This window comes from Cryptococcus neoformans, chromosome 8 (genome assembly GCF_000149385.1).
Source record: "Cryptococcus neoformans var. neoformans B-3501A chromosome 8, whole genome shotgun sequence".
In the NCBI taxonomy this organism is placed as follows: domain Eukaryota; kingdom Fungi; phylum Basidiomycota; class Tremellomycetes; order Tremellales; family Cryptococcaceae; genus Cryptococcus; species Cryptococcus deneoformans.
The window spans coordinates 758,574-782,882 of record NC_009184.1 but is presented as its reverse complement, the minus strand read 5'-3'; the positions used below and the strand labels follow the sequence as shown (position 1 = coordinate 782,882).

General features: G+C 46.9%; 7 protein-coding genes across 7 annotated transcripts; 3 read left to right on the top strand and 4 right to left on the bottom strand.

Annotated features, from left to right (window-relative positions):
- Nucleotides 1-239: 239 nt before the first annotated feature.
- CNBH2740 (hypothetical protein) lies at nucleotides 240-3,584 on the bottom strand (the record flags this gene model as incomplete). Its single annotated transcript, XM_768729.1, has 4 exons — nucleotides 240-2,819; nucleotides 2,876-3,268; nucleotides 3,326-3,420; nucleotides 3,536-3,584. The coding sequence occupies 4 exons, from the start codon at nucleotides 3,582-3,584 to the stop codon at nucleotides 240-242; spliced, it is 3,117 nt and encodes a 1,038-aa protein (XP_773822.1).
- A 485-nt stretch (nucleotides 3,585-4,069) lies between these two features.
- CNBH2730 (hypothetical protein) lies at nucleotides 4,070-7,066 on the top strand (the record flags this gene model as incomplete). The annotated part of the gene is made up of 7 exons (XM_768728.1): nucleotides 4,070-4,309; nucleotides 4,361-4,589; nucleotides 4,639-4,696; nucleotides 4,744-6,055; nucleotides 6,108-6,530; nucleotides 6,585-6,740; nucleotides 6,806-7,066. The coding sequence occupies 7 exons, from the start codon at nucleotides 4,070-4,072 to the stop codon at nucleotides 7,064-7,066; spliced, it is 2,679 nt and encodes an 892-aa protein (XP_773821.1).
- Nucleotides 7,067-7,223: 157 nt separating this feature from the next.
- CNBH2720 (hypothetical protein) lies at nucleotides 7,224-8,823 on the bottom strand (the record flags this gene model as incomplete). The annotated part of the gene is made up of 4 exons (XM_768727.1): nucleotides 7,224-7,628; nucleotides 7,681-8,175; nucleotides 8,224-8,431; nucleotides 8,477-8,823. The coding sequence occupies 4 exons, from the start codon at nucleotides 8,821-8,823 to the stop codon at nucleotides 7,224-7,226; spliced, it is 1,455 nt and encodes a 484-aa protein (XP_773820.1).
- A 406-nt stretch (nucleotides 8,824-9,229) lies between these two features.
- CNBH2710 (hypothetical protein) lies at nucleotides 9,230-11,888 on the top strand (the record flags this gene model as incomplete). The annotated part of the gene is made up of 10 exons (XM_768726.1): nucleotides 9,230-9,376; nucleotides 9,430-9,500; nucleotides 9,555-9,648; nucleotides 9,700-9,937; nucleotides 9,988-10,180; nucleotides 10,236-10,365; nucleotides 10,416-10,498; nucleotides 10,545-10,861; nucleotides 10,914-10,968; nucleotides 11,024-11,888. The coding sequence occupies 10 exons, from the start codon at nucleotides 9,230-9,232 to the stop codon at nucleotides 11,886-11,888; spliced, it is 2,193 nt and encodes a 730-aa protein (XP_773819.1).
- A 249-nt stretch (nucleotides 11,889-12,137) lies between these two features.
- CNBH2700 (hypothetical protein) lies at nucleotides 12,138-15,021 on the bottom strand (the record flags this gene model as incomplete). The annotated part of the gene is made up of 9 exons (XM_768725.1): nucleotides 12,138-12,814; nucleotides 12,880-13,045; nucleotides 13,105-13,229; nucleotides 13,300-13,508; nucleotides 13,578-13,697; nucleotides 13,750-14,441; nucleotides 14,487-14,622; nucleotides 14,669-14,797; nucleotides 14,849-15,021. The coding sequence occupies 9 exons, from the start codon at nucleotides 15,019-15,021 to the stop codon at nucleotides 12,138-12,140; spliced, it is 2,427 nt and encodes an 808-aa protein (XP_773818.1).
- A 1,538-nt stretch (nucleotides 15,022-16,559) lies between these two features.
- Nucleotides 16,560-20,995, bottom strand: CNBH2690 (hypothetical protein; the record flags this gene model as incomplete). Its single annotated transcript, XM_768724.1, has 31 exons — nucleotides 16,560-16,587; nucleotides 16,643-16,659; nucleotides 16,713-16,803; nucleotides 16,853-16,920; nucleotides 16,968-17,161; nucleotides 17,202-17,229; nucleotides 17,279-17,353; nucleotides 17,398-17,577; nucleotides 17,633-17,670; nucleotides 17,720-17,819; nucleotides 17,873-17,949; nucleotides 17,998-18,113; nucleotides 18,174-18,344; nucleotides 18,400-18,481; nucleotides 18,534-18,655; nucleotides 18,708-18,771; nucleotides 18,828-18,891; nucleotides 18,943-19,004; nucleotides 19,058-19,257; nucleotides 19,309-19,360; nucleotides 19,408-19,492; nucleotides 19,545-19,652; nucleotides 19,761-19,954; nucleotides 20,006-20,060; nucleotides 20,107-20,208; nucleotides 20,255-20,304; nucleotides 20,346-20,396; nucleotides 20,438-20,497; nucleotides 20,543-20,635; nucleotides 20,682-20,891; nucleotides 20,965-20,995. The coding sequence occupies 31 exons, from the start codon at nucleotides 20,993-20,995 to the stop codon at nucleotides 16,560-16,562; spliced, it is 2,868 nt and encodes a 955-aa protein (XP_773817.1).
- Nucleotides 20,996-21,916: 921 nt separating this feature from the next.
- Nucleotides 21,917-23,116, top strand: CNBH2680 (hypothetical protein; the record flags this gene model as incomplete). Its single annotated transcript, XM_768723.1, has 4 exons — nucleotides 21,917-22,312; nucleotides 22,388-22,428; nucleotides 22,474-22,550; nucleotides 22,596-23,116. The coding sequence occupies 4 exons, from the start codon at nucleotides 21,917-21,919 to the stop codon at nucleotides 23,114-23,116; spliced, it is 1,035 nt and encodes a 344-aa protein (XP_773816.1).
- Between the last annotated feature and the right edge of the window lie 1,193 nt (nucleotides 23,117-24,309).

Sequence of the window (24,309 nt, the reverse complement as noted above, 5' to 3'; positions counted from 1 at the left end):
ATTATCAACCCGACACTTTTTTGGTGTATGCTTATTTATCTCCTTTATTGACGTTGCGAAATTGTCATGGATAAGGTTCAGATGGCTTATCTGAGTATCTATCTCAAACACGGGGAGTTAAATGAGATGGCTGGCTACAGTTGATTCATAACGAGCTTAAATGAGCAGTGTTATGCTTTTGTGTTTTCAGAGTATATACTGTATGCAGCTAAAACAACATCGAACAGAACGCGTACGTATCAACCCAAAACATGATCATTGCCGCCTTCCCCTGCCGCAGGGAACCTAAAGCTCCTCTTCAACTCTCCGAGATCGAATTGCAAATGTGTGTTTGATAGATGTGGGCCTGACGAAGGGGTTGGAGAGGGAGTCATCGGAGCCAGTATGGATGAGATAAGGGAAGATGATGCCAAAGAAGGCTGTTCGGTTTGAGCATCAGTTTTTACTGTCTTCTTGTATTCTCCTTCGAATTCAGGCTCCTTCATTTTCCTGATGACATCAATGACTCTCTCAAGCTCGCTGACTAATTCACCGCCTCTTTTTCTCGCATCTTCGTCCTTTCTCATTTCAGCCACTCCCAAGAGATCTTCAATATTCACGCCCTTCTCCCTCACCTCCCTCATTAGCTTGATCCTTTCTTCCCTTGTCATGCCATTAAGAATAGCCTTGGCTCGAGGTAATGGTGCCGACACTGACTCGAAGACAGTATCTTTTCCTGGAGGGGGCAATTGGTCGAGAACTACGGATGAATCGTCATGGTGCGGTGAAGTAGAGAGATGTTCGGCGAGGTGGACTTTGTTGATAAAGGACTGACGATCTGTTTCGAGCGATGTGCTTCGAGATGTGGACGTATCTTCCCATGCGCGCAGGAAGTCAGGCATTTTCGGTTCCTGCACCTCGTCGCTCTCCTCCTCGACTTCGTCATTTCCCAATGTCTCTTCTTGACCACGCTCGTCCATCCGGCTGGACACCTCTCTCCCTCTCTCCCACTCCCTGATGACCTCGCCTAGACTTTTTCTGACTTTAGCCCACCTCTCCGACGTTTCTCCTTCGCCCTCTCTTCCCAGTGTGGACCGTAAGTTAGCGAGCTCACCCCATGCCTTCACCATACTCGATGTCATCTTATCAATATGTTCCACAAGTAGCTGTTGGTCGCTTGTCTTGGGAGCGAAATCCCTCTGCTGATCATTAAGAATTGTCGGGAAAGGGAAGGTGGCTTCGACGGTTGATATGCCCATATCGGAGAAACCAGAGTGTCCACCGACCAAATCATCTAGCGCCTCTTTGATGGCCATATTCTTTCTGACCTTCCTCAAGACATCTTCCACGACTTCGCGCTCCTCCTTTATCTTTCTCGACAGTTCCTTTAGGGTGCTGCTGATTTCTTCCCAGTACATATTGTTCGACTCCTCGAACCTCAATCCCAGAAGGCAGCACGCCATCCGCCGTCTTTTGAGGTGAATACCCAAAGACGATGCTGTAAGCGCAGGAGTTGTAAGCGGCGAGACCGAATTAATCCTCTTTAGTGCTGTTCTTGATAGAGGAGATGACACAGAAGCAAAGGAAGAGCGCTTGTCAGGAAGGAAAATGTTTGGTAGACCAAGACCAAGACCGGCTGATGTCAAGTCTCTATTAACAGATGATCGTCTTGGGCGTGAGCCTGTCGATTGTGCTGATCTCAGAGTCTGAAGATCTGATATAGGCATACTTCTGGTTCGCGTTAGGTCGGCTCCTGACAGATGATCATTTTCTGAAGAAGGATAATACGGCATGTTCTGTAAACTTCGCCTTTTTCGCCCTGGGTCATCATCGGATGACCCAAGAACTCGAGCAGAAAATTCTGTCGGACGGATAGGAGATGAAGGGAAGTCGGTTTCAAAAGGAGAAGGGAGGAGGGAAGAGCTGTTGGTTCGGGAACGATAGGCGAGAGGAGCTGTTCGGAGGGGTATCAGGCCGGTCTCACTGACTTGAGACAAGCGTCTTGAGAGAGGGGACGGGATGTGTTTGAAAGATGTGGAGATCGGCCGGCGTTTGGTGATCGGGGTTACAGGCGTTGTAGGGGTGCTCATGCTTAACTCTGGGGACGTATTGGGATCAGGAGAAAGACTACCCCGCAAAGCTTGCACCAAAGTTTTATCACCTTCTTCGCTCGATTGGGCAGAGACGAAGCTATTATCCGCCTTCTCATCGGCTTCCATGATTCTCCTTTCATGGTGTATATTTTCTGGATTCCAAGACTTTCTGGACGTTGCACGTTCCTGGCTGGCTCGCTTTGAGAGTCGTGGGGTCCGTTCTGGGATCTGAGTGAAACGGTCATTTGGGTCAGGCATAGACATGATAGACATGTGTTGAGAACGACCAGAATGGCCGTATCGCCGTAATGAGCCAGCCTGAGGGATTCTGCTGGGAGAAGGGGTTGACAAAGGTCGTACAGGGGTACGGCGGGGTGAGGGTACTGTCTGATCCGCTTGCTCGCCATCGCTCGAAAATGACTCATTTGCCCTCCTTCTTGAGTAAAAAGAGCTTCCGACGACGGGAATATCGTACATCTCTCCCAAAACCCCGAGTTTGTTTCGGTCTGTCATCTTTAATAGAGTCGACGTTGCTGTTGCGATGTGATCTGTCATGTTGTCGGTGAGACGATGAAGGGCTAAGCGAAGCTCGTGAGAATTGTCCCCAGTCTCCGAATTAGGTTGAAGTATCTCGAGAGATGACATCATGGTGGCATTGAGAGAATCGGACTGAGCAAGGAAGGTTGTTAATGATGAGAGGGTTTGGTCTTTTGGACTTTCTGTGGAGTTCGTGGGAAGGCATGGTGACTATGAAAAGCGTTAAGTCAGTCTTTCAAAACTTGCCCTGTGCATAAATAACTCACTAGAGTTGGGGTCCTGAGATACCAAACATAATTTCCCGCGACCAGAGCAAGAACTAATAATAACCCCGCAAACTTCACCACACCTAACCTCATCACCAAACCGACCAACAGACATGCGCCAGCGGCAAGGACATCCCATCTTCCTTTCCATTTTATCATCCACTTCCTCATCTGTCCTGGCCAATCTGGTTTTATCGGTTCTGCATCGGCACCTGATACACCGCTTAGACCCGGCACATAGTCTTTCTCTAGTAACCCGGAGGAGCAGATCCTATATTTAAATTGCTCAGCAAACGTGTCTTCTGGTGCCTGCGATTGTTCACAGATGCCAGATAGGGAGAGAGCGCTAGGTTGCTGACGGTACTTCGTAGGCGTCGCTTGGCTTTCAACCTGCTACAATAGTTGATGTCAGCAACTGCGCAATATTGTTCACACATTCATTTGCCATACTGTATTTCTAAGACTCAAGCGCGTTTGACCCTCGGTACCAGCTTCTAGCTCGCCCCCCAAAGTCTCGCTTAGTTGCTTCTGGCCCTCGAGCTCATCTGCCAACTGCCGTCAGCTTCCAGTTGTCTACAATACTCAGAACCACACAGTCAGACTATCGCTACCGGTCCGCTTGATACTTGGCAGTCCTCGAAAAGGAAAACGGACACGCACCCCGGAAGTAAACATCCAACGGTCCAGAGTCTGGCACATGGGTTGCCATCTTCACTCGTCGACTCTAGGACTTTCGACCGGCCTCTCAAATAAGCGGAAAGACGTCGTTGAGTCGTCCCAGTATTGAGTTGAGCGAGTATTCAGATTATAGGATGATTCCGAGTATGTAAACAGACCTAAAATTGGCCATGAGTAGCGTCGAAAGCCGATAATACGGAGTGGAAGTCAATATATGCCTGAACACTGTTTGTTGTTGTCGAACGAAACAGTGGAGATGATAAGCGTGACGGCAGGCAACGATTTCAGCCACGTGTTCTCAAACTTTCCCACGGTGTGTTTTTATTCGGGTTGGTGTGGTTAATTAGTTATTTAGCTGCGTTCGTACCTTAATCCTGGACAAAAGTGTCCTGATCCCAGTGTGTTACTTCCTCACGCGCTCCTGCAAGATGTCCTGCAAGAATAGTAGACGTGTTTCGACATTTCAAAGTATCATTTATTAAGCCACCAATCCTTGAAATCCCCACCATATTCGCCATGGAGATTGCTTCGGCAGCGTGGAAGAACAAGGAAAAACAGTTCACTCAAAAATCTCATCAGATCGCAAGCTTATGGGGCGTCTCATCCGTCGTCAGGCCGGGAATCCTCGACTCGACATTATGGACTGTCAAGGATGGGCTCTTTATGTGTACTTGCAAGAATAAGCATTCAGAAGAAGATTATGAAGTAGAGGATAAAATTGTTGCGGCTTTGGAGAAGGGAATGATGTCAGCAGACGTAAGACATATGATCACAAAAGGAGATTCAAGGCTGATACGAGCTGAACAGGCCAACTTGGATGAAGTGGGTAAGGCACTTGAGAAGCAGAGAATCCCAAAGAGAATGGCTACCATAGCTTGGGGTATGGAAAGGCACTCTGACGAGTTCTCGTGGGACAAAGAAGGTATGCGTGTGAGGCATATCAGCCTGGATCAGGTCGCCGAGTGTTCAAATATGGGCTTGGAAGAATTGTCTACAATTGATACGATGTCTTTGAAGTGCCCAAATAAGCACAGACGTGAGTGATCTGCCGCTATTGAGCAGTTGATCGACTGAAAATGCACCAGGTTTCGCGTACATCTGCCGAGTTCTTACCAAACCTAAGGTCGAGGATGGCATCGTTTTGTGAGCTTTGTTATTGCCTTCCGCACCTCGTCTAATGCATTTTTTAGTCATGTCGAAGATCCAGATGGACTTTCGCTGCCCGTCATCATAAAGTTCCCCACCTCCACTCCTTGTTACTCTCTGTCCATCAAGACCATCCTCGAAGAACTGTACTCTGTCGGCACTATCCTGGCCATCAAAGAGCCTGCCGTCCGATATGGCAAAAGGGGTGGCTACGTAATCTGCGTAGATATACCTACCAATATCGTCGAGATACATCCCAAAGACAAACTCGCCAGTCGGTTCGCGAAAATCCCACCTGCAGTACCTGTACAGGACTTAGAATGGGAGTCAGTGAAGGATCTTGGCAACAAAGCTCTGAAGAACAAGAATCCTATCATTGCTGCCAAATATTACACTTCCGCCCTTGCTGACCCTGCAGTTAAGGGAAGCCCATCTCGTCAGCTTCTCCTCTACCTCAACCGTGCTCAAGCTCTCCTGGATCAAAAGTTGTACGGCACTGCATACCGCGATTGTCTCAAAGCGGAGAAACTTGTGGCAGAACCAAAAGCCAAAGCTAGTCAACCACAATGTGCTAAACTGTATTGGCGTATGGCCAACTCGGCATACGGACTTAGGTTATGGCAAAGTGCGGAACAGCTAGCCGACAAATGCTCGCACTATCCTGAATCGAGCTATCAGTTGCCTGAATTGAGGAGAAAGTTGGAGCGGAGAAGGAAGGAATGGGAGAAAGGAGAATACGATTGGACATCGCTCTTCCATGAAGTGCACTTGTCAAACGCCTCTCATCTCGATGTAGCCGATTATCAGGGTCCGATCCATTGTCGTATAATTCCAGGAAGGAATACTCGGGGCTTGGTATTATCGGATGCTGTGAAAGCCGGGGATCTTTTACTTGTTTCCAAGGCCATCATTACGACCCACGCCACAGACGTGGGAAACGCTATTCTGCCTTGTGTTGACAACAGCAACGAAGATTACATTCCACCTTCTACTTATACTGCCATTAATCGCGCCGTGCACCGCTACATCGACGACCCATTCATGGGGCAATTGTTCACTGGTTTGAACCTTGGGAAAAACGGAGTAAACATAGGGACCAATCCCTTACCACAATGGACTTGCTGTAATGATAGCCGTCTCAGTGAGCTTATTAAGCCTGTGGAGACGATTAATCTGCGAATGATCCGCCAAGCGATCGCGATGAACAAGGTGTTCGGGTTCTCTGTACCATATAAAGCGACGGATAATCCGTTAAAGGTGGACGAAATCCGACAGTGGCCTCTGATGTTGTTTGCGACGCCGACATTACTAAACCATTCTTGCAAGCCGACGGCTTCTTTGACGTACTGGGGTGATGTGAGTATCTCATCGGCCTTTTTCTCAAGCCATATTGATGCCGGACGTACAGGTTGCGGTTGTTCGAGCCCTCTACGACTTGCCCAAAAATTGCGAACTCACTGTCGAAAGATTCGACATCAACGCTACTTATGCTGCTCGCCTTGATATTTCTTTTAGCGAAAACATCCGATGTTCATGTATGCTTTGTAAATCCGATGCTAAAACCGAATATGACCTTCGTTGTCGTCTTGTGGAAGAAGTCTACCCGAAGCTACTGGAAGACTTTACGATGGACACTTCACATCCATTTGATGCAAAGTCCGAGCGGGGCTTTTGTAGGGCAAAGGAGTGGATTAGGTCATGGATGCAATTGGAGAGAAAGGTCATGTCGACGTATGGAGACGCCAACAAATGGTTAAGAACGGACTTGGCGCCTGTGCGTAAGGGGTTGGCCAAGGCATGGTATTTGATTGACATGAAGAAAGGTATTGAGGTGAGTCAATCCAATTCCGAATACGATTAGCGTTAATTGGTTCGCCTGAAACAGACCGAAATGAGGTTGTTCGAAGGTTTAGGCTGCGTTTGGTCCAGTAGAGAACAACGATTAAAGCACGGTCGATTGCTGGAACGAATATGTCCCACAAAAGACAACCTCATCATATTCCTCCTTACGTCCGCTGCACACTATGCCAAACTCCAGCCCGTACGTTCATGATTAACTGATGCTCCCAAGCTCTCAGAGAAAAGATGAGCTGACGGCATGGATAGCTAAATCGTGCTTATGTAAGTTTATGGGTCCGTACAGCGTTATGGGCTCATCAGATCATTTATGGCGGCAATATCGAACTGTTCAAAAAACGCTTCGCTGAAAAACTTCCCCCAGACGACATGATAGATTGGGAGTGGACAGATGAAGTGAAAAAGAATGGGGATGGGATAGGAACTTTGCCAAGACCAAACGTAGCTTTGAATGGGATTGGGGTCAATGGAAAGGACCATGTCCGAAAATTTTTCAACAGTACTGCGTAAAGCAGATTTTTTTTTATCACTTTTTTGCACGACTGAGGTTTGTTTGGTTGTTTGACGAAGGATGAATCATTCCCCAGTGCGACATGATATGTACTATGCCGATAAATGATCCAATACATGACATGTAAATGCGAACAACATCTTTGCAATGAACATATTACTTTCTTGCCTTTTTTTTGCCCCCCGGTGTGAACTTGTTCTTCTTTCTCGGCACACCAGCTTCCACAACATCATCGTCCCTATCCCTGTCATCTCCATCGCCAAAGGTCTTTCGCTTCCCCTTATCCCTTCCTCGCTTGCCACCTCCACCACCAGTACCACTCTCCCTCATCTCCAACGCCGCTTCCCTGTTTGCTTTCGCAACAGTGTCGGTCAGGAGTGCAACTGCCTCCTTGTCGACATCAAAAGAAGTCATTTTCTTGCCAATATGGGATTCGATACGTTGAAGAATCTCAACGTCGTATTGCGTGACGAGAGTGATGGATTTACCGGAACGACCTGCACGGGCAGTACGACCGACACGGTGGACGTAGTCTTTAGAATTTGTAGGCATGTCGTAGTTCTGAAGCTGGAGATTAGTCTGCGTTCAAGCGAAGGTGTAAGAATAGACGTACGATGACGAGATCGACGAGAGGAATGTCAAGACCACGAGAAGCAACGTCGGTGGCCACCAAAATGCTTCTTCCACCGGATTTAAACTTGTTCAAACTTGCCAGTCGGAGGCTTTGGGTCATTTGGCCATGCAATGGGATGGCTGGGAAACCGAGACGACGAAGGATAATGGATAATCGCTGAGAGTCGGCGACGGTACGGGTAAAAATCATCATGGAAGATGAAGAAAGCTCGTTGGCAAGGTAAAGAAGATAAGCGTCCTTGTTCTTAAGAGGAAGGAGGAGATAGTGTTGTAGGAGGGTAGAGACAGTCGAGTACTTAGAAGAGACTTCGACGCGGACAGGCTTATTCAAAGAAGCACGTTGAAGCTTGGCAACTTTGGTCGTCATAGTAGCAGAGAAAAGGTATGTGTTACGCTCCTTTGGGATAACTTTAAGGATTTTGTCGATGATAGGTCCGAAATCGAGATCGAGAAGACGATCGGCTTCGTCCATTACCTGATACGGGCGTAAGCACAACACACAGGGGAAAAAAAAAGTACCGACCAGATATTTTAAGGATTTAAGAGAGAAGCCCTTGGTGTTTTCCAAATGGTCCATTAATCGACCAGGGGTGGCCACAATAATGTGAGGTCGCTTAGAGAGGGCGATAGATTGAGACATCATATCCATACCGCCGACTAAGACAGCCGTGCGAACGCCGATGCCAGATCCAAGAGAGGTTACTTGTTGAGAGATTTGATACGCCAGTTCACTACAGCTTTATCAGAATACGTCCAAGTTTATCCAAAAGACTTACCGAGTGGGCGCCAACACAAGAGCGAAAAATGGTTGAGGATTCTCCCATAATGTCTGCAGAATCGGCAAACTAAATGCTGCCGTTTTACCGGAACCGGTCTGAGCAAGACCAATGATATCCTTGCCTTCTAAAGCATGAGGAATTGCTTCAGCCTGAATATCTGAAGGTTTCTTAAAGCCCATCGAAGCACATGCTCGGCATAGCTCCGGACTGATACCGAGGTCTGCGAACGTCTTGTTGTGCGATGCTTCAGGAGCGTCGGGGTTGGAGGACGCGGGAGAAGGGGAGCGGGATGGAGGTCCAGGTTGAGACATTGAGGAGGATGCCTCCGGAGACGGGCTGGGCATTGTGCTCAATCTGCTCTTTGTTTTTTGTTATAGATGCACAATAAAGACTTATTCGAGGAGGTATACGCTTCTGACAGTCACCAGGATGGTGGCCAAAAATCTTGAATGTGAGGGTGGAGGTCATTCTTAACTCGTAAACACCGTAATTAAAAACCTAGAAAGCTCCTAATTTATTTCTAATTTCTCCCGTCCCTTCCGCGCCTGACTTTGGTTTGTCTTGTTGATCGCTTTCTATATCTTCTTTCCATACTCATCTTAGGCCCTATTCGCCTTGTTTGACTAACTTAAAGTTAAATTGCGGTCATCCAAGATTTAAGCTATCCTTAGAGGCCCAGACAGCCAACTTTAACCAACGCACCAAGACAAATTTCGACCATCCTTTGACCACTTGGGCTACGAGGTCAACATGGCGGCTCCTCGACGATCTGCTGGCGTCACTTCCAGTTCTGGATATGCCGATGTAGCAGAGCTGGAGAAGTATAAGCTAATATCAAATATTGGCAAGGGGAGTTTTGGAGTCATTAGCAAAGTTCAGAGAGTGTCGGATGGCAAGGTAAATAGTCAACATTGAGCTGTTTTGGCTGTCGCTGAAGCGTCGTCATTTAGGAATTCGCCCTCAAGCAACTGGACTATTCGAAAATGACAGAGAAAGACCGCAAGCAGATCCTTGCTGAAGTGTAGGCCCTCATTCGATGTTCTGATACCTGTAAACTGACTTCTTCAAATAACAGAGCCATCCTCGACTCGCTAAAACATCGAAATATCGTACAGCTCATTCAGAAGATTAAGGACCCTAAGAACGAACGGATATATATAGTCATGGAGGTACGTCCCATTTAGGGTATCAATTACAATAATCCTCTAACGTATTCACAGTACTGCACCTCAGGTGACCTTGGTACCCTGATCAGAAGAGCCCAACGCAATAATTCTTCCCTCCCAGAAGATAAGATATGGAATATCTTTCTGCAAATTGTACTTGCTCTTCATCACTGCCATTGGCCGGCAGAACGTCCCGCCAATACTGGAGGCCGGCAAAGTGTTGTTGCTCCGTCAACGGATGGCGGAGTAGCCAGATACCAAGTGTTACATCGTGACCTAAAACCGGAAAATGGTACGTATCGCAGGTCTCGCCTCTATATCTCAGCTAACATTTATATTTAGTATTTCTTTCCGACGAATTTGTCAAATTGGGAGATTTCGGATTGAGCAAAGACATGGGTACTGCATCATTTACCAGCACGTATGTCGGCACTCCTCTGTATATGCCTCCAGAAATCCTTGCAGAAAACCGATACGACACGAAGTCAGATATATGGAGCTTGGGATGTTTGGTCTACGAGATGTGTGCTCTTCAGTGCGTATCATTGTCTTAACCTCGGTCAGAGAATAACTGACTGGTCAATATGCAGCTCTCCATTCTCCGCCGCTCAAACACAAGCTGAACTCATAACCATGGTAAAATCTGGCAAGATACCCCCTCTTCCGGCTCGTTACTCCCCAGCTTTGCGTAGTGTCATTAAAGCTATGCTTACTTTGCATGTTCGTCCAGTCATTCAACTACTGTAGCATCTAACTAACTTTACATGCAGCCCGCAAAGCGACCCTCTACCAAGGACCTCCTAGAGATGCCCGAGATGAAGTTACATCGAAAACTCTTCACAGTTCAGAACCAGTACGTGTACAACAAACCCTTAGCACCTGTATTAATTGACCATTAGGACTTCCCTTCTCTTTGCCAAACGTGACGAGCTCAAACAATTCGAGGATCAGATCAGAGCGCGGGCTGTAGCCTTGGACGAAAGAGAGAAGGAGCTGGCTGGGAGAGAAGCAAGTTTGCAGGCTAGGGAAGATCTTTGTGACAGTCGAGAAGAGGAAGCAAAGGAAACTCAGAGAAAGTTGAATCAAGCGGCGGAGAGTCTGAGAGGCCAATGGGAGAGGTTCCGGGAGGAAAAGGAACAGTGGGAAAGATATAGAGAGCTGGAAGAAGAGGCCAAGGAAACGGCTTTCGGAGTGACCGATGTGCCTGATGAGAAGTGTCCGTTATAATGCGTGATGTTCAAGGTAAAGTGAGCTGATTCAGCGTACAGGTCAACCCCATACTGGTGTAGTAGGTATCGCTCGGCCTCCCTTAGAGGAACGCAAGTGAGTTTGGACTTTGTTTTTCGTGCTTGTCGACAGCATACTGATACCCATATAGCACTGCACCAGCATCACCTTCCGTGTCTCGATTCACTCGCTGTCTTGATACCCCGTCGAAAATTCCTCTAGCCACTGCTGCCGTCTCTCCTGCCCCTCTTGCCCCTCTTGAGGCACGTTTTAGTACTTCCCACTTTCAACCTCGACCTGCCACTCCTCTTCGTCGAGCTGCCACCAAATCAATGGGCAATCTTGCGGGTGTTGTTCGTGCTCAAACGGCCCAAGAATGGGCGGGTGCTACTCAGTCAACCCCCGCCAAGCAGTTCAGTTTCCCCATACGACAGCAGCGCATATCTATTGGTAGCCCTAGCGAGCTGCAGAGTGTGTGCTGCGAAGATGTTTCCATGATCAGCGCCATTCCCTCTCCTTGGGTACCTCGACCTCGAAAAAGCTCTGTCGCTCCCTCTATTGTCGTTGCTCAGCAAGAGTGTCCTGCTTCTGGCGAATCATTTTCTACCGGCAACAACCGTCTAGCAAGCGTAGCGCCCACGCAGATCCCGGCTCCGACATTTATATATCGTGAAGCTGCCACTCCGGCCAAATGGTCATTTGATGACCCCGACCTTCCTAGCCCATTCATTCGTCGTCCCAATTCAATGCCTACCCAACCTCAAGCAGCATCTTTCCCTCCCTCGTCAAATATGGTCGGTATGAGACAGCCTTTAGGCTCAATCAACCCTCAGGCTACCATCACCGCCCCTTCCGCTTTAGGAAGTCCTGTGGCAAAGAAAATACCGAGCAGGAGTGGTAATTTACACCAGCATGTTCTGAAGGTCAACGCGGCGAGAGTGAGTGGGGAAGGTGTCGCGCCGTCTGTTGCCCCTGTCGGTGTGGTGAGAGGAAGGACTGGAAATCGTATTGGATAATGGCATCGACTCTAATAAAGGAGATGTTGAGCTGTAGTAGTATAGAAGCCATTGAATCGGCTTAATATTTAGTCTTGAGCGGACACAAACACATTTAATCAAGTGTGGCCTGTATGTTGATCGTCATGTGTATCTCTTCATCTCTTCTTACTTGTCTTCTTCATTGCATATACTCTTGCATCTGTCTTCATTGTCTATATCCTTGGCATTGTCATATGTGGAATCGACTTAAATACGTTGTCCTTTCTCTCATGCCAGTCTCCTGACCTTGAAAGCGTTCCCATTTCCTGATTTTAACACCTCAAGTGCCACCTCCCTGATCTTGTCCATGTACACCTCAAGCCGGCTGACACCCTTTTCGCCACCCCCAACCATTTCCGCACCTCCAGCAATCGTCGCCAGTGGCAGAAAGCCCTCGTACACTCTATATCTCCCATCCGCCACTATGCTCGCCAGTTCAAGGGCCCTCTGCAAAAAGTAGGGGAATAAAACAGATTGTTCGATGAGAGTGTTGTGCAAGCGAAGGACGAGGTCGGGGATGAAAATATGTCGTATAAGCTTGAGTTGCTTCTGCCTCTCCTCCTCCCCTTCGTACTCGTACAACCCCTTGCCGTCCTTTTCAACCTTGGGAGACAAGCTAGGCAAATCCAGCCACCGTTCCTTGATTAACCCCACAGTACCCTTCCAGACATCTTCCACGCAGGCCTCAAGATCCTTCTTCCAAGCGTGGACTTCAAGTTTGCTAGCAGTAAGCGAAGGTTGGCGGAACAGGATGTCGGCAAAGTAAGTGTGGGACGAGAAGAGAGAGAAGAGCCGATTGTAGGAGGCGAGTTCGAGGAGGTGACTTTGATTGGTTAAAGAGGAGGAAGTGGGAAGGGAAGGAAGGGAGAGAAGAAGAGATTGCGCGGCATTAGCTTGACCCTTGGCTAGACACATGTTCTTAGTCAGCTAAGGTAGTTTTGCTCAAGTGTTGTTACAAGAATGAACATACACAAGAAGTATCGAACGAGCTGGCAGGATCGCACGAGCGCATCATCCGCCGTTTCCGGCAAGATGGTTAACCACTCGATAGATCTAATAAGCACGACATCATGTTCCGTCAAACCGATAGAAATGGGAACAATATCGGGTTCAGCGAGAAGCCTCTTGGGAGGGTCCTGTACAAAGGTGATAGGTTAATCATTGTGCGCCAAGAGAAAAAGATATAAGAACCTACAGCGACCACTTCTTCAAGACAAAGACGGACAGTTTCGCGAGCGATGAGCGCCACATCGAGGTTATGCTTCTTGGCTCGCAAAAGCGCTTCTGACCTGGAGTCTCTGCCGGCAGAAGGGTCCATCGCTGTATTTAAGTCAGCATCATAGACAGGAACGAGAAACCCAGATCGAGGGATTAAAACCCTCGGACATACACCATAAGAAACGCGCATAACTTTCTTCACCACTACCTTCCCTCAGACAAGCCGCATACATGGCGACGAGCTTATCGTTGCCTTCTCGCTCGAGAATTTGCAGATAGGCTTGAATGATAGCATTGGCCGCTGAAACAGGAACGGGTTGAGAAAGGGTACGGAGGATGAGAGCAAGATGAGTGAAAAAGCGGAGAAGAGGTGCTATGAGTCTTTTCACGAAGGACCTCAGCGTATGCGCTTTTAATTGATGGTGGGACAGATGATAGGAGTTCACTCACTCTGGAGAAACCCCAGATTCGAGCTCCAGAAGTTGATCCGCAAATCCGTGGAAGAGGGCTTCTGTTCGATCGAGCAGGATCATCTGCTGAGCGACATGGTACGGTTCGGTCATGGTAATACTGTCCTTCTCAGTCAGAAACCCAGGCGAACGCATGCACGATTCAGACTTACGAAATTGAGGCATTCTGTAGATTTCTCATACTTGCAAAAACCTCTTCAAGTCCCCCTTTGGCCATCTCCACTTCTTCAACGTCATCCTTTCCTACCCCCCCTTCGCCTTCCCAAAATCCTCCAAGCTCACGCCATCTCTTCTCCAATCTCGCTTCGATCCTATGCTGCACGTGCGCCCAAAGATAGTCTTCCCACGACTCACATGCCGGTAAGAGCGTAGGTAGATCCGAGATCATAGCAGCGTAGAGATTTCGCTCGGCAGGCAGGAGGGTGTGGTTCTTGGCAATCGTACGGCAAGACTTTTTCCACAAGGCACGGTATCGGTTTCCAGTCATCACGGTTGGCTCAGTTCCTTTACTCATGCCCCCCATCGTCCACCGCCGTACACCCATCAAACTCGCACCTCTCCATGGCTCACCCCCCTGTTCACATACTTTGATCGCTGACTCAAGCTCTCCATATCGGACGAGGTTGTATAGTGTTTCGAGGAGGGGCAGTTGGTAAGTCTGGTCTTCGCCCGCGAGAGAAGAACTGTGAGGATCACGAACGGTAAAATCGGGATCGAGTGAAGGTGAATCTGTGGTCGAATGGAATTTAGAACGGCGGACAGTGGATGGCAGATAGCCATGTCTGGCTTCAAGAGGCGGCGGTGAAGTTAATAGAGGGCGAGTTTGGAGATGCTCGACCAATGTCTAATATAATTAGTAATTAACCTTTCGCTTGCTTCAAGAACTTACAGCCCAAAGCGATAATTCTGGGTCTTCAATGACCATTGTCTGCACGAGATCTTCCGGACTTGTATAGGGATTTTCGATGATCTGCTGTGCAGCAGATGGAGGAACAAAGTTTGGATCTGTGCGGGGTATCCGGTTGCTACATTTATTAGAACATGAGATCAAATAAACTAAGCAATACTTACTCATACACCGCACGAATAAGCTGCCACGCTCGATGTTCTGACAATAACGCCTTGTATTCGTCTTCTGATATCTGCTCCTCACCGTCCATCTCGAATGACGAGCAGTTTGTCGGTGTTTTTGACCGAATGCTGTGATCACCTTAGTATTTTAATAGTGCAGTAGCATAATTATCCACTCACGTTTCCTCGAGCGATTCCATGAGAGAAATAATTAATCCGCTTTGCTCGTCAAGAACAGCCTCATGACTTATAGGCGAGTCAAGCTGCGTTGAAGGGCCAGCTTGTGAGTATTGTTCTTGATATGCCGCAAGCAGGCTCGCAAAAGATGAGTAGGGCGTTCTCTCGGCTACCATCTTGTGTCCTATTTCCTAATGATTTGGAGTTGAGAAATGGTTCGATTCCAGATACAATTTGCCGAATGATTGTGATTCTTGTTATGCTGAAGTGGAGAACGACCGCGGTGAACGAACAAGAAAGTATAAGGAGTAAGATAATTAAGTAACAATACCAAGAACAAGAAGTTATTAAGATATTAATAAGCAACAAATACGTAGAAGTTTGACGTGTGGAATTTGGTAAACTTATTTATTTCCGCCACCGGCCGGCCGGCCGCTGGGGCACGATACGAACGCTGATGGAACGAATGCACCGACCACTGCGCCACTGACGGATGACTCCAGGCTGCGACAGTTTGGACATTCAAGCTCGAATTTGCAGCAAACCCTGGTCGAATAAAACCTAACTCGGGCTTTACTGTCAGTTGGGCTCCCAGTCCGTCCAATGTCCCGTCTGCCTACCGGTTTGCCCCCTGCTGAGTTTGCAAGTTTTGCAGCTTCTTCGTCACTTGTTGGTTGTGCAAGTCTGAGTGGCCATATACCTACCCCTGCTCATTATCCCGGTTTAATACTGGCTGTGCCCAGGACTTCTAACCCTTGGTGGATCGCATTTACTCATGAGGCCAGAATGAGCTGATGCACAGTCACTATGACCATACGTGGTTGATAGTACATACCATGCCTTCAGTCAGACATTTGGGCAGTAGTCCCTACGCACCACCAGGATCCCCCTCTCCTTGCTTATACCAATGTATTCACGCGATCTAATCAACCATATGGAGCTGCATTCCACATAAAGCACTGAACGTGAAACATCATCTATTCCGTGAAAAGAACAATTTCGATGATGGGATATTCCTCCTTTGAGAACTGCAAGGTCTACCTTTTACCTTTCGGTCTAGCCTATACTGCCGGCGGACGACTGTAAACCAAGTCCTATTTTTTGATGAATGCCATATCTTCACTCGATACCTGTATTTCAGATCTTACTTTTTTATTTATCCAAAAATTCGCGGTCAAAATGACTTCGACGACAGAAGAGAAATCCATGACAATCACAGCTTCATCCAACAACGAAATTAGTGGAACTAGTTCAAGCTGGGCTCAGGAGGTGAGTGATACCGCTAAAGGATTGAAGAATTGGGAAATTACACGTGAGTCCAATGGCGACATTTCTGTAAACCTAATCGTCATTACTGACATGAGACTATTACAAGTGATTGCGGTGCTATTGGCTATTGGGGCTATCGTCTTGATTTACTTCGTTATTCGTTGGGCGAGGAAGAGACGTAACAAAGACGTGAAACCACCTGGATTAGACGTATCTAAAGTATAGATAGCAGATAGTTTCCTTCGCCGGAAAATTATAGAGCCACGCAGTGACGAAAAAACCCCAGTTTAGTACACACATTGACGGAGCCCAAAACAGTCAGAAACCAAATCAAGATGCGGAAGAAGAATCAAACAACATGGCTTTGCATGCTACACAAACGGATCTTAAATGTTTCAATATATTTCAGGGAAAGGAATGTATTATTAGTAGATAAGAAGTTACGTTAGCAGTTGATCTTGCTCAGGAGATGTCTGTTAGCAACTGGAGTCAGTGATTTTGTATTAGTTAGCTTTTTAAAGAGCCCACTCGTAGTGCTCGTTCATCTAAGACAATAAATGTTTAGTTTCAATTACAATCGGCGAGTTCCAAAACAAACCTTTTGACGATCGATATTTAGCTCAGGCGTTCCTGTCGCTATAGTCATTGCAATCTCACACCATGCCTTCGCTTGAGATACGCGTGAAGAGCTGTTCTATGCTCAGCTCATCCAGATGCTCAACAGAGATATTCTTTCACCTGAACCATTCCAGACCCTTATTCCAGGATGTCGCGACCAGCCACTGGATCTCATCCAACGGATACGCCTGTGCAGGTCAGCAACCAAATAAGCGGTCCATCAACCTCAACTCACGTTCTTCCCAAGTGATGTCTTTAGGACATCAAGCGCTTTTTCCGCATATTTCAAAGATTCAGCTTCCTCTTCTGCTCCGTTACGATGTAGTAGAATCCTCAGTATTGCTCTCATCCACCTCGAGTATCGTTTAATGTCTTTGGCGTAAACCGTTGGACATGTATCGAGTATTAATTCGAGGAGCTGGTAGGTGACTAGAGACCATGAGCTTTGATTTCTGTATTTAGCACGTACTGTGGCTAGGACACCCCTCATATTGGAACTAAGTAGATCGTTAGGAAGGTGCAAAAGGGAATTCTAGAATCATATACCAAGACGTTGGCCATCATCTCCAACGTTTGATTCGTCTCACTTATCTCTCCATTTGCGTGTGCTTTCTTCATACGCTAACCCGCCATCAGCCGTATCCTGACGATCAGAACAAACGCACTTCTAAAACTGGCGGTATGGCAGTCCATTCTTTCGATTCGCAATGCAGTTCAATTTCAGATGTGTCGATGATGCGTCTCATATGAGTAACGACTGGCCATCTAGGATGTGTTGATTTGACTGAAGAAAGAGCTTCTCGGCAGTGAGGGACGTAGTCGAGAAGCTGGTCAAGTAATAAGACCTAAGTAAGGTTTCACGTCAGTAGTCATTCAGAAGGTTTTAGTAGGTTGAGATACCTTGTCTGGTCCATTGGAAAGATCTCTGCAAAAGAAAACTACGGGATATTGTCAGTAGACACTACTAATTCGGAGGTATAAACCCACTCTTCCCACACAAGCAAGCAAACATGGCTGAGCCACGAATAAAGTGAAGGTCCGGATCTGTTGCACCTGATGTCTCTATAACGTCGTATATGGACATGAGCTACGGCTTCTCATTAGTCAAAGCTAACAGAATTTCCCAAGGATCGAGTTTACCTGCGCTGATATGTCGAATAAATCTGCCAAAGACTTTGATGATAAAGTACTGAGGCCCTGCACTGCAACATTATATGCTAATGATGGGTCAAATTATGTTCTAGGTATAGTCCATCACGACGCACCACACTTGTATAACCATGATATTCCTTTTGTCTGCCCTTGCCCTCTAGTAGGATCTTCAGTAAGTATATCAATAGCTGTCTGCAAATACTCGATCATCGACTCGATAAGTCGATCTCTAAGGATCAGTAAGTGAGGGCTTGGGACCGAAATCTCTGTATCTTCAAGGTCATCTTACTTATCTTCCGCATGAGCCAATTCCATGACAGTCATACGAAGCAGACACCTGATAACAGTGATAGTTTCAATCTGCACATCAGAGTTCACCCTGGAATCTGTCAATGCGTTTAGAAGGGCACGCATAGAAGCGATAAGGACATGCTTTGCGCCCCTTTCGTTCGCGAATGAACTGAGAAGAAGGTCTCAGATGGATTGAACTGTAGCCGTTAAAAAAATGAGCTTACGTCATTAAAACAAGTTGTTGAACTTCAAAATCTGTACACTCTACAATAGAACAAACAGCATCGATGGCCGCTTCCTCTCGACCTGAAATACTGTGTAAGAGGTTGTGACAATGGCTGAAGATTTTCGTGCCCACCTTGTCGGATGGCCGTTAGAAAAGCCAGATAATGTGTTGAAGCTTCTTCCTTGGGGCAAAGTGAAATCAGATTTACGGCTGCAGCCCAATCGGCCATTTTTATATGGCATAGAGCGGCTTTTCTATGTGCCGTATGAGTGCACACACTAAGATATACCAGCGGACATGATTTACCGGTAGCATCTGGATATGTTTTCTCCGCCAAGCTCTTTGAATACAGCATGAGCGGCCAACTGATCTGTTATAGTTGAATCAGGGTAGGTTCTTTGAAAACAGCGCAGGGAGTTAACATACACCAGTGAGCTGCTTCAGTGATTCTTTCCTTGCTTTCATTGAACACACCAATATTCCATAGAAGCTGCGGAAGAAATAAGCACGAAAGCACCCAGTTCGATACTATGTGGCGTACCGTTTGACAGGCTATTGCGCTAACTTTATCATCAAGTTGATAGTCAGGGTCTTTCGAAATCACTACAATGATTGTCATCATCGAGAGATCCAGAGCAGAATCGAAATCAATTCACTATCTAGTATTCCAGCAGCAACGCTCACGCCAGCTGCCGGAGGAGACAAGGCTTTCACGAATAAAAGACCCTCGTACATGATTATGCGAACATAGGGATGGCCTGAAGAGCTGGCCAGGGCCAGCCGCAGATATGTCTGGACTGATTGCGACGGAAGAGCGGGATACGGACCGATGAGAGATGCCAGTTGCGACAGCATTCTGCAGGACAATAAGTACGCTGAGCGCCGACAAGAGCTTAATATGATTTACTCAAGCACGCTGTCTTCAGTCCAATCTGTGAGTTTCATGATATCTTCCATGACTAAAGATTGTTGTCAGTGGAGTTCGATGCAGGCAAATGACATCTACCAATTCGGAGTTCTCCTTCTGGTGCTTTTCTAGTTTTGAGAATATGCACCTGAAGCAACCTCATCTCGTGCAACGTTGCTTTGTCCTTCAGGATAGAGTCAGCAAGATAGCCAAGGAATACTATAGTGATAATTTACAGAATCGTCAACTAGTTCGCCCAACTCATTGAGGGCTGCTGTGGCTGAGGTCAGAGCATGAGGGTCCTCCTCTGCTTTCACCAACTGTGCTCGAGCTGAGCCATTCAGCTAACGTGCGTTGAATAGTGATCGGGCGCGAAGCTTACACAAACTTTTAAGAATGGCAATCTGATGTGCTCATCAGATCCTTGTCAGGCACCGGCCAACTACACTTACATGAAGTTCTTTAAGATGATCAAGTTGAACACCCCGGTTTATCAACTTTTCAACTAGAAGTATCCCCTGCTTTAGCCAATCGATGGACCCCGAAATGTTGATGCGCTTGTTAAGCATGTCATTGCCTACTGTCCAGCATTTTGAAGCCAGAAGGCGACACTCCTGCGCTGCCATCGACCATGTCTCATCCAGCTCTAAAATCTGTCAGTCTAATTCTGTTGAACCACCAATCAAGCTTCAATTACGGGTAGCTTTGTAAAGAAGATCATAGGCAAATGAATCGTTCCCTTCACGTAACAGCTACGTTTCGCATAAGAATTGTCCCCTGACTGAGGAAAATATTCACAAAATCTATCCTTGCCATGTAATACCACACGAGCACGGTGACCTTTTGCTTGAGCTCTGAGGCTTCTTTAATGGTAGTTGAGGAAGTGATCAATTGTTCGTACTGTTTCTTGTCAGAGAGCAGTAAAAAGTAACATTGCATGTCCCACCTCGGCTCCTTGCAGGGATAGCTGACTTGCCATAGGTGTCTTTCCAGCCTCTGAGTTGATGTAAGATGGATCAAAACTCCTGCGAACCTACCCAGTAGAGCAGTCATCGTTTTTGCAGTGAGCCCAAGTAAGCGTACCACAACTGTACGGTGGTCAGCGTAGTAGTCAACGCCTGATATTTACATGTTGTTGGACCCCTGATGTCCGTAGCCGCCTCAACAAGTCGAAAGCCGGTTAGTCTTACTGCCAAGCGATGAGCTTTCAAATTTATGACGTTACGAAACTCACAGGCCGAGAAAGTAGACAATTCATCCTTGCTTAGTTCTGGGGTTGTAGGTGTGGCGCGATTCACCTGAGATGCAAGGTTCCACAAATGCACACCTATCTTCTCATCAGTAATCCAATAGCATATTAAATATCCACGTACCTTCCGTATCCAGCCAGTCGATTTTTACCTGCTCAGCTCCGCGTGAATCACCGTCTCCATCCTTCTTTTTCTTGTTCTTCCTCGACTTAACATAGTTGTGCACCGCTTTTTGGATAGCATCTAGCAGTTTGAGCAGTACACGCGTTTGTTGAGCGTTAAGTGCACCAGATATAAGGGCTGTGAGTTGCGGTCGAGCATCGTCAAGAGATTCTGGTACAAAGCGGTCGCGTCAACTGGTGCCTAGATGGTGGAGGTTGTTCTTCATTCCCTATTTGGTACTGACCTTGTATAGCCGTGAATGGGTCTTTGGGCATTTTGGAAGAAAGATGCAAATGGATAGCGATGATGAGATGGAAAGAGAAGATGAAGGTGGAAAAGAAGATGCTTGGTGGCAAATGAAATTGGCCGTAAGTAAGTGTACTTCAGCCTAAGAACAATAATGTGGATGACGGTGCTAGTGCCGGCGCACAGACTACCACCACCACCACCTCCTTCCAACTAGCAAAAGTACACCGCCTACTTTCTCTTCCTCTAGAAGGTTTTCATTTTATTGAGTTATTGTTTGCCCGAGGACCTTGAAGGGCTAACAAGCGCAGCTTGTAATACGAAATCCTTATTCTCTACTAGCCACAGACAGGGACCTGCTACCGACTGATGAAGAATGAATATTATGACTTCTTCGTTCGTTCATTCGTTTACTATTGACGATCTCTGCAGCAGTTCTCTCCAACAACCCATCTAATCTGCAGCTGATCTTGTATCCTTTATTATGATTCATACAACAGTATCCCATAAGGAGCTTAATGGGAATCATAACTCAGATTACAATCTTCGTTGCAATGCAGGCAATTGTTGTTGTTATTACCCTCCTCCTCCTGTAGACGGATGTGGAGTTGTTGTTATAGCGCCCCTCGCTCCGGGACCCCTGGAAATTTTATGTTGGGGCTTCGATTCACGTCCCCCAAGGAAGACTTTGGGTTGCCAAAACATAATTCTTTCCCTCGAGTAACTCTTACAGACAATTCTTACTCGAAAACCGTTCTCGGTGAAGCTGTACACCCAGTCTCGGCTTTCGGGCATCGGCCGTCCGGTCCGACCGGACGGATATCCTGCCATTCACTGTATGCCTCACATACAGCCTTTTTGCTCAACATTACATATATGTCTATTATCCGTACCGAATGTAGATGCATCCTTTTAGTTAGAAGAGTCTCATCAACCATAATAAAGTATACATGGCAACAGCCACAACAGGCAAAGAGACCTCACTCGAGGATCTCATCCGGCTATTACCGGACCCTCAAGCACCTCTTCCTCCCCTTTCACAAAATATATACACGGTCGTCACCTGGCTTGTGTACTTGGTATATCTGTCCATTGTTCCCATATACCTCCCTTATCTCATCTTACTACACATCCTTCTGCCTCGTCCATTTCCATCATGGACTTTATCTCAACGCATCAATACTCGTTTGAGCAAATTGCAATCGACATTGTTGGCATGGTGGCTGCCCCCGATCTTGTTTGATGAGTGGAAAGTAGAAGTTTGGAAGATGTACACAGATGAAACCGAGACGGGGAAATTAGAAGTAGAAATTGTCAGTCTGCCGCCCATCGACGAGAAGATGGTTGTGAGTAGTCTTCTAGATGTAAGACCGGCAGTTCGACCCGGATTTATGATAATCCCGAAAGACACCGTATATCAGCCCGTAACAAAAGCGCGAGTTATATTGCATATACATGGAGGGTAAGTTTCGTCTCCTTTTACTTAGTAATCCACTGATCCAAGTAGAGGATACATTAGGGGACATCCACTATGGACGAGCTTCCCTGTGGATATCGCCAGAGCCACAGGGATGCCTTGCCTCAGTGAGTCTAGTCATTCTTCAGCAAAGACTTACTGAGCAATGCCAGGTGTATGCTACCGCAAAACATTGGAATCCTCGAGTGCCTTTCCTGCTCCTCTTTACGATGCCTTATCAGCCTACCTCTACCTCACTCAAACATACCCAGGTTCATCAGTCCTCCTCCTCGCAGAGTCTGCGGGTGGTCATCTCGCTCTTCTCCTCTCACGTTATATCCGCCATTTCTCTCTCCCTCAACCGGGGTATATCGCACTTTTGTCTCCTTGGGCGGATTTATCGATGTCATACCCGTCTTACAAGTCGAATAAGGATTATGATACGCTCTGCCCAAGGCGATTGAGAACGGCAGTCAATTCGGCTATGAGATACTTTATCCCTGCTGCTTTGAAGACCGAGTGGTTTTCTCCTGCCAACGCTGAGAGCAAAAGCTGGTCATATTTGAAGGAAGAAAGAGTGAAGGTATATATTCAGTATGGCGGAAGAGAGCTGTTCCGAGATGAAATCGTGTCATTGGCGGAGAGAATGAAAGGGGCGGGAGTGGAGACGACCTTAAGAGAGGTAAGCTTGTAGACTGGCAAGCAGAGGGCGATGACTGAGAAAGGGCCCCTATAGGATGTCGATGGACTACACACGGCTGGGCTAAGCGAACCAAGGGCCAAAAATACGTTTCAAGAAGATCTTTTGGGGATGCTTAAGGCCTGAAGGTTAGTCACAGATATTCGAATTAGAATCTTGACTGGATGGCGGCCAGTAATATGGGTGAGTATAACAATCTTTTTTACTCGCTGGGAATACTGTGAAAAGTTCTTGAGGATGAGGAAAGAGCGAGTGAATCGAAGATCGACGATTGATGATTGATGATTGATGATTGACGATCCCATCACAATCTTCGGTCACCAATTTATCTGTTATTAGGGCAACGATATTTGACCAGTGGCTCAAATATCCAACCATATCACGCTGAACGCCTACTATTCGAGATTCTGGAACGCTGAAAAAAGTGTGGAAATCCGGGTTGCGGCCGAATCGGCCCCTAAGCTCAGGCCGTCTGACATTCATTAGACGATCGTGCTGAGCTGATAGCCGTTCAGGGGCTGGAGGACAGATGACCAACCAGGAGACGAAGAACTCAAAAGCCACGAGGTTCTGCGTGAAGCGTGAAGACGAACGAAAACCAACAGACAAGGTCAGACCTGCCTCCTCTTTCCTCTTGTATTGTATCACACCCATAAGTGTGAGGTAGGTTGCAGGGATGATAATGAGCGATCGAACAGAAGGAAGGGATATGGGATCCTCCACGATCTTTGAACCTGTGTCTTTGTGTGTCTGTTTTCGTATTCGTTATTTGTGTCATCCCTCATCGATTTTCGCCCAATTAATATTTATTAGGGTCTTTTTTGGTTGGATGACGATGGAGGTGGTGGAGGTAGAAGAAAGTGGGGCGTCGGAATCTCAATGCCGTGTGCTCACCCAATCGTTCCTCGTCCCTGTTCCTTTCAATAGGCTCGAAGTTCACAGCTCACAGCTCAACTTCTTGCAGCTCACAGCTTACAGAAGTGTCTCACATCTTACGTATAGACGTCGATAGTCAATGATTCCCTTATCAAGTGTCAAAGTCGACAGTCGATAAGCAGCTCAGCATAGGCTTTTTCTTTTGTTCGTGGTAAGTATTGACTCGGCTTAACCTCTTCATTAGCCTTCCACCTGACTAACGTTGGGGATATGGCCGAAGTGCTACTGAATAATACCAAATTTGAGACGAC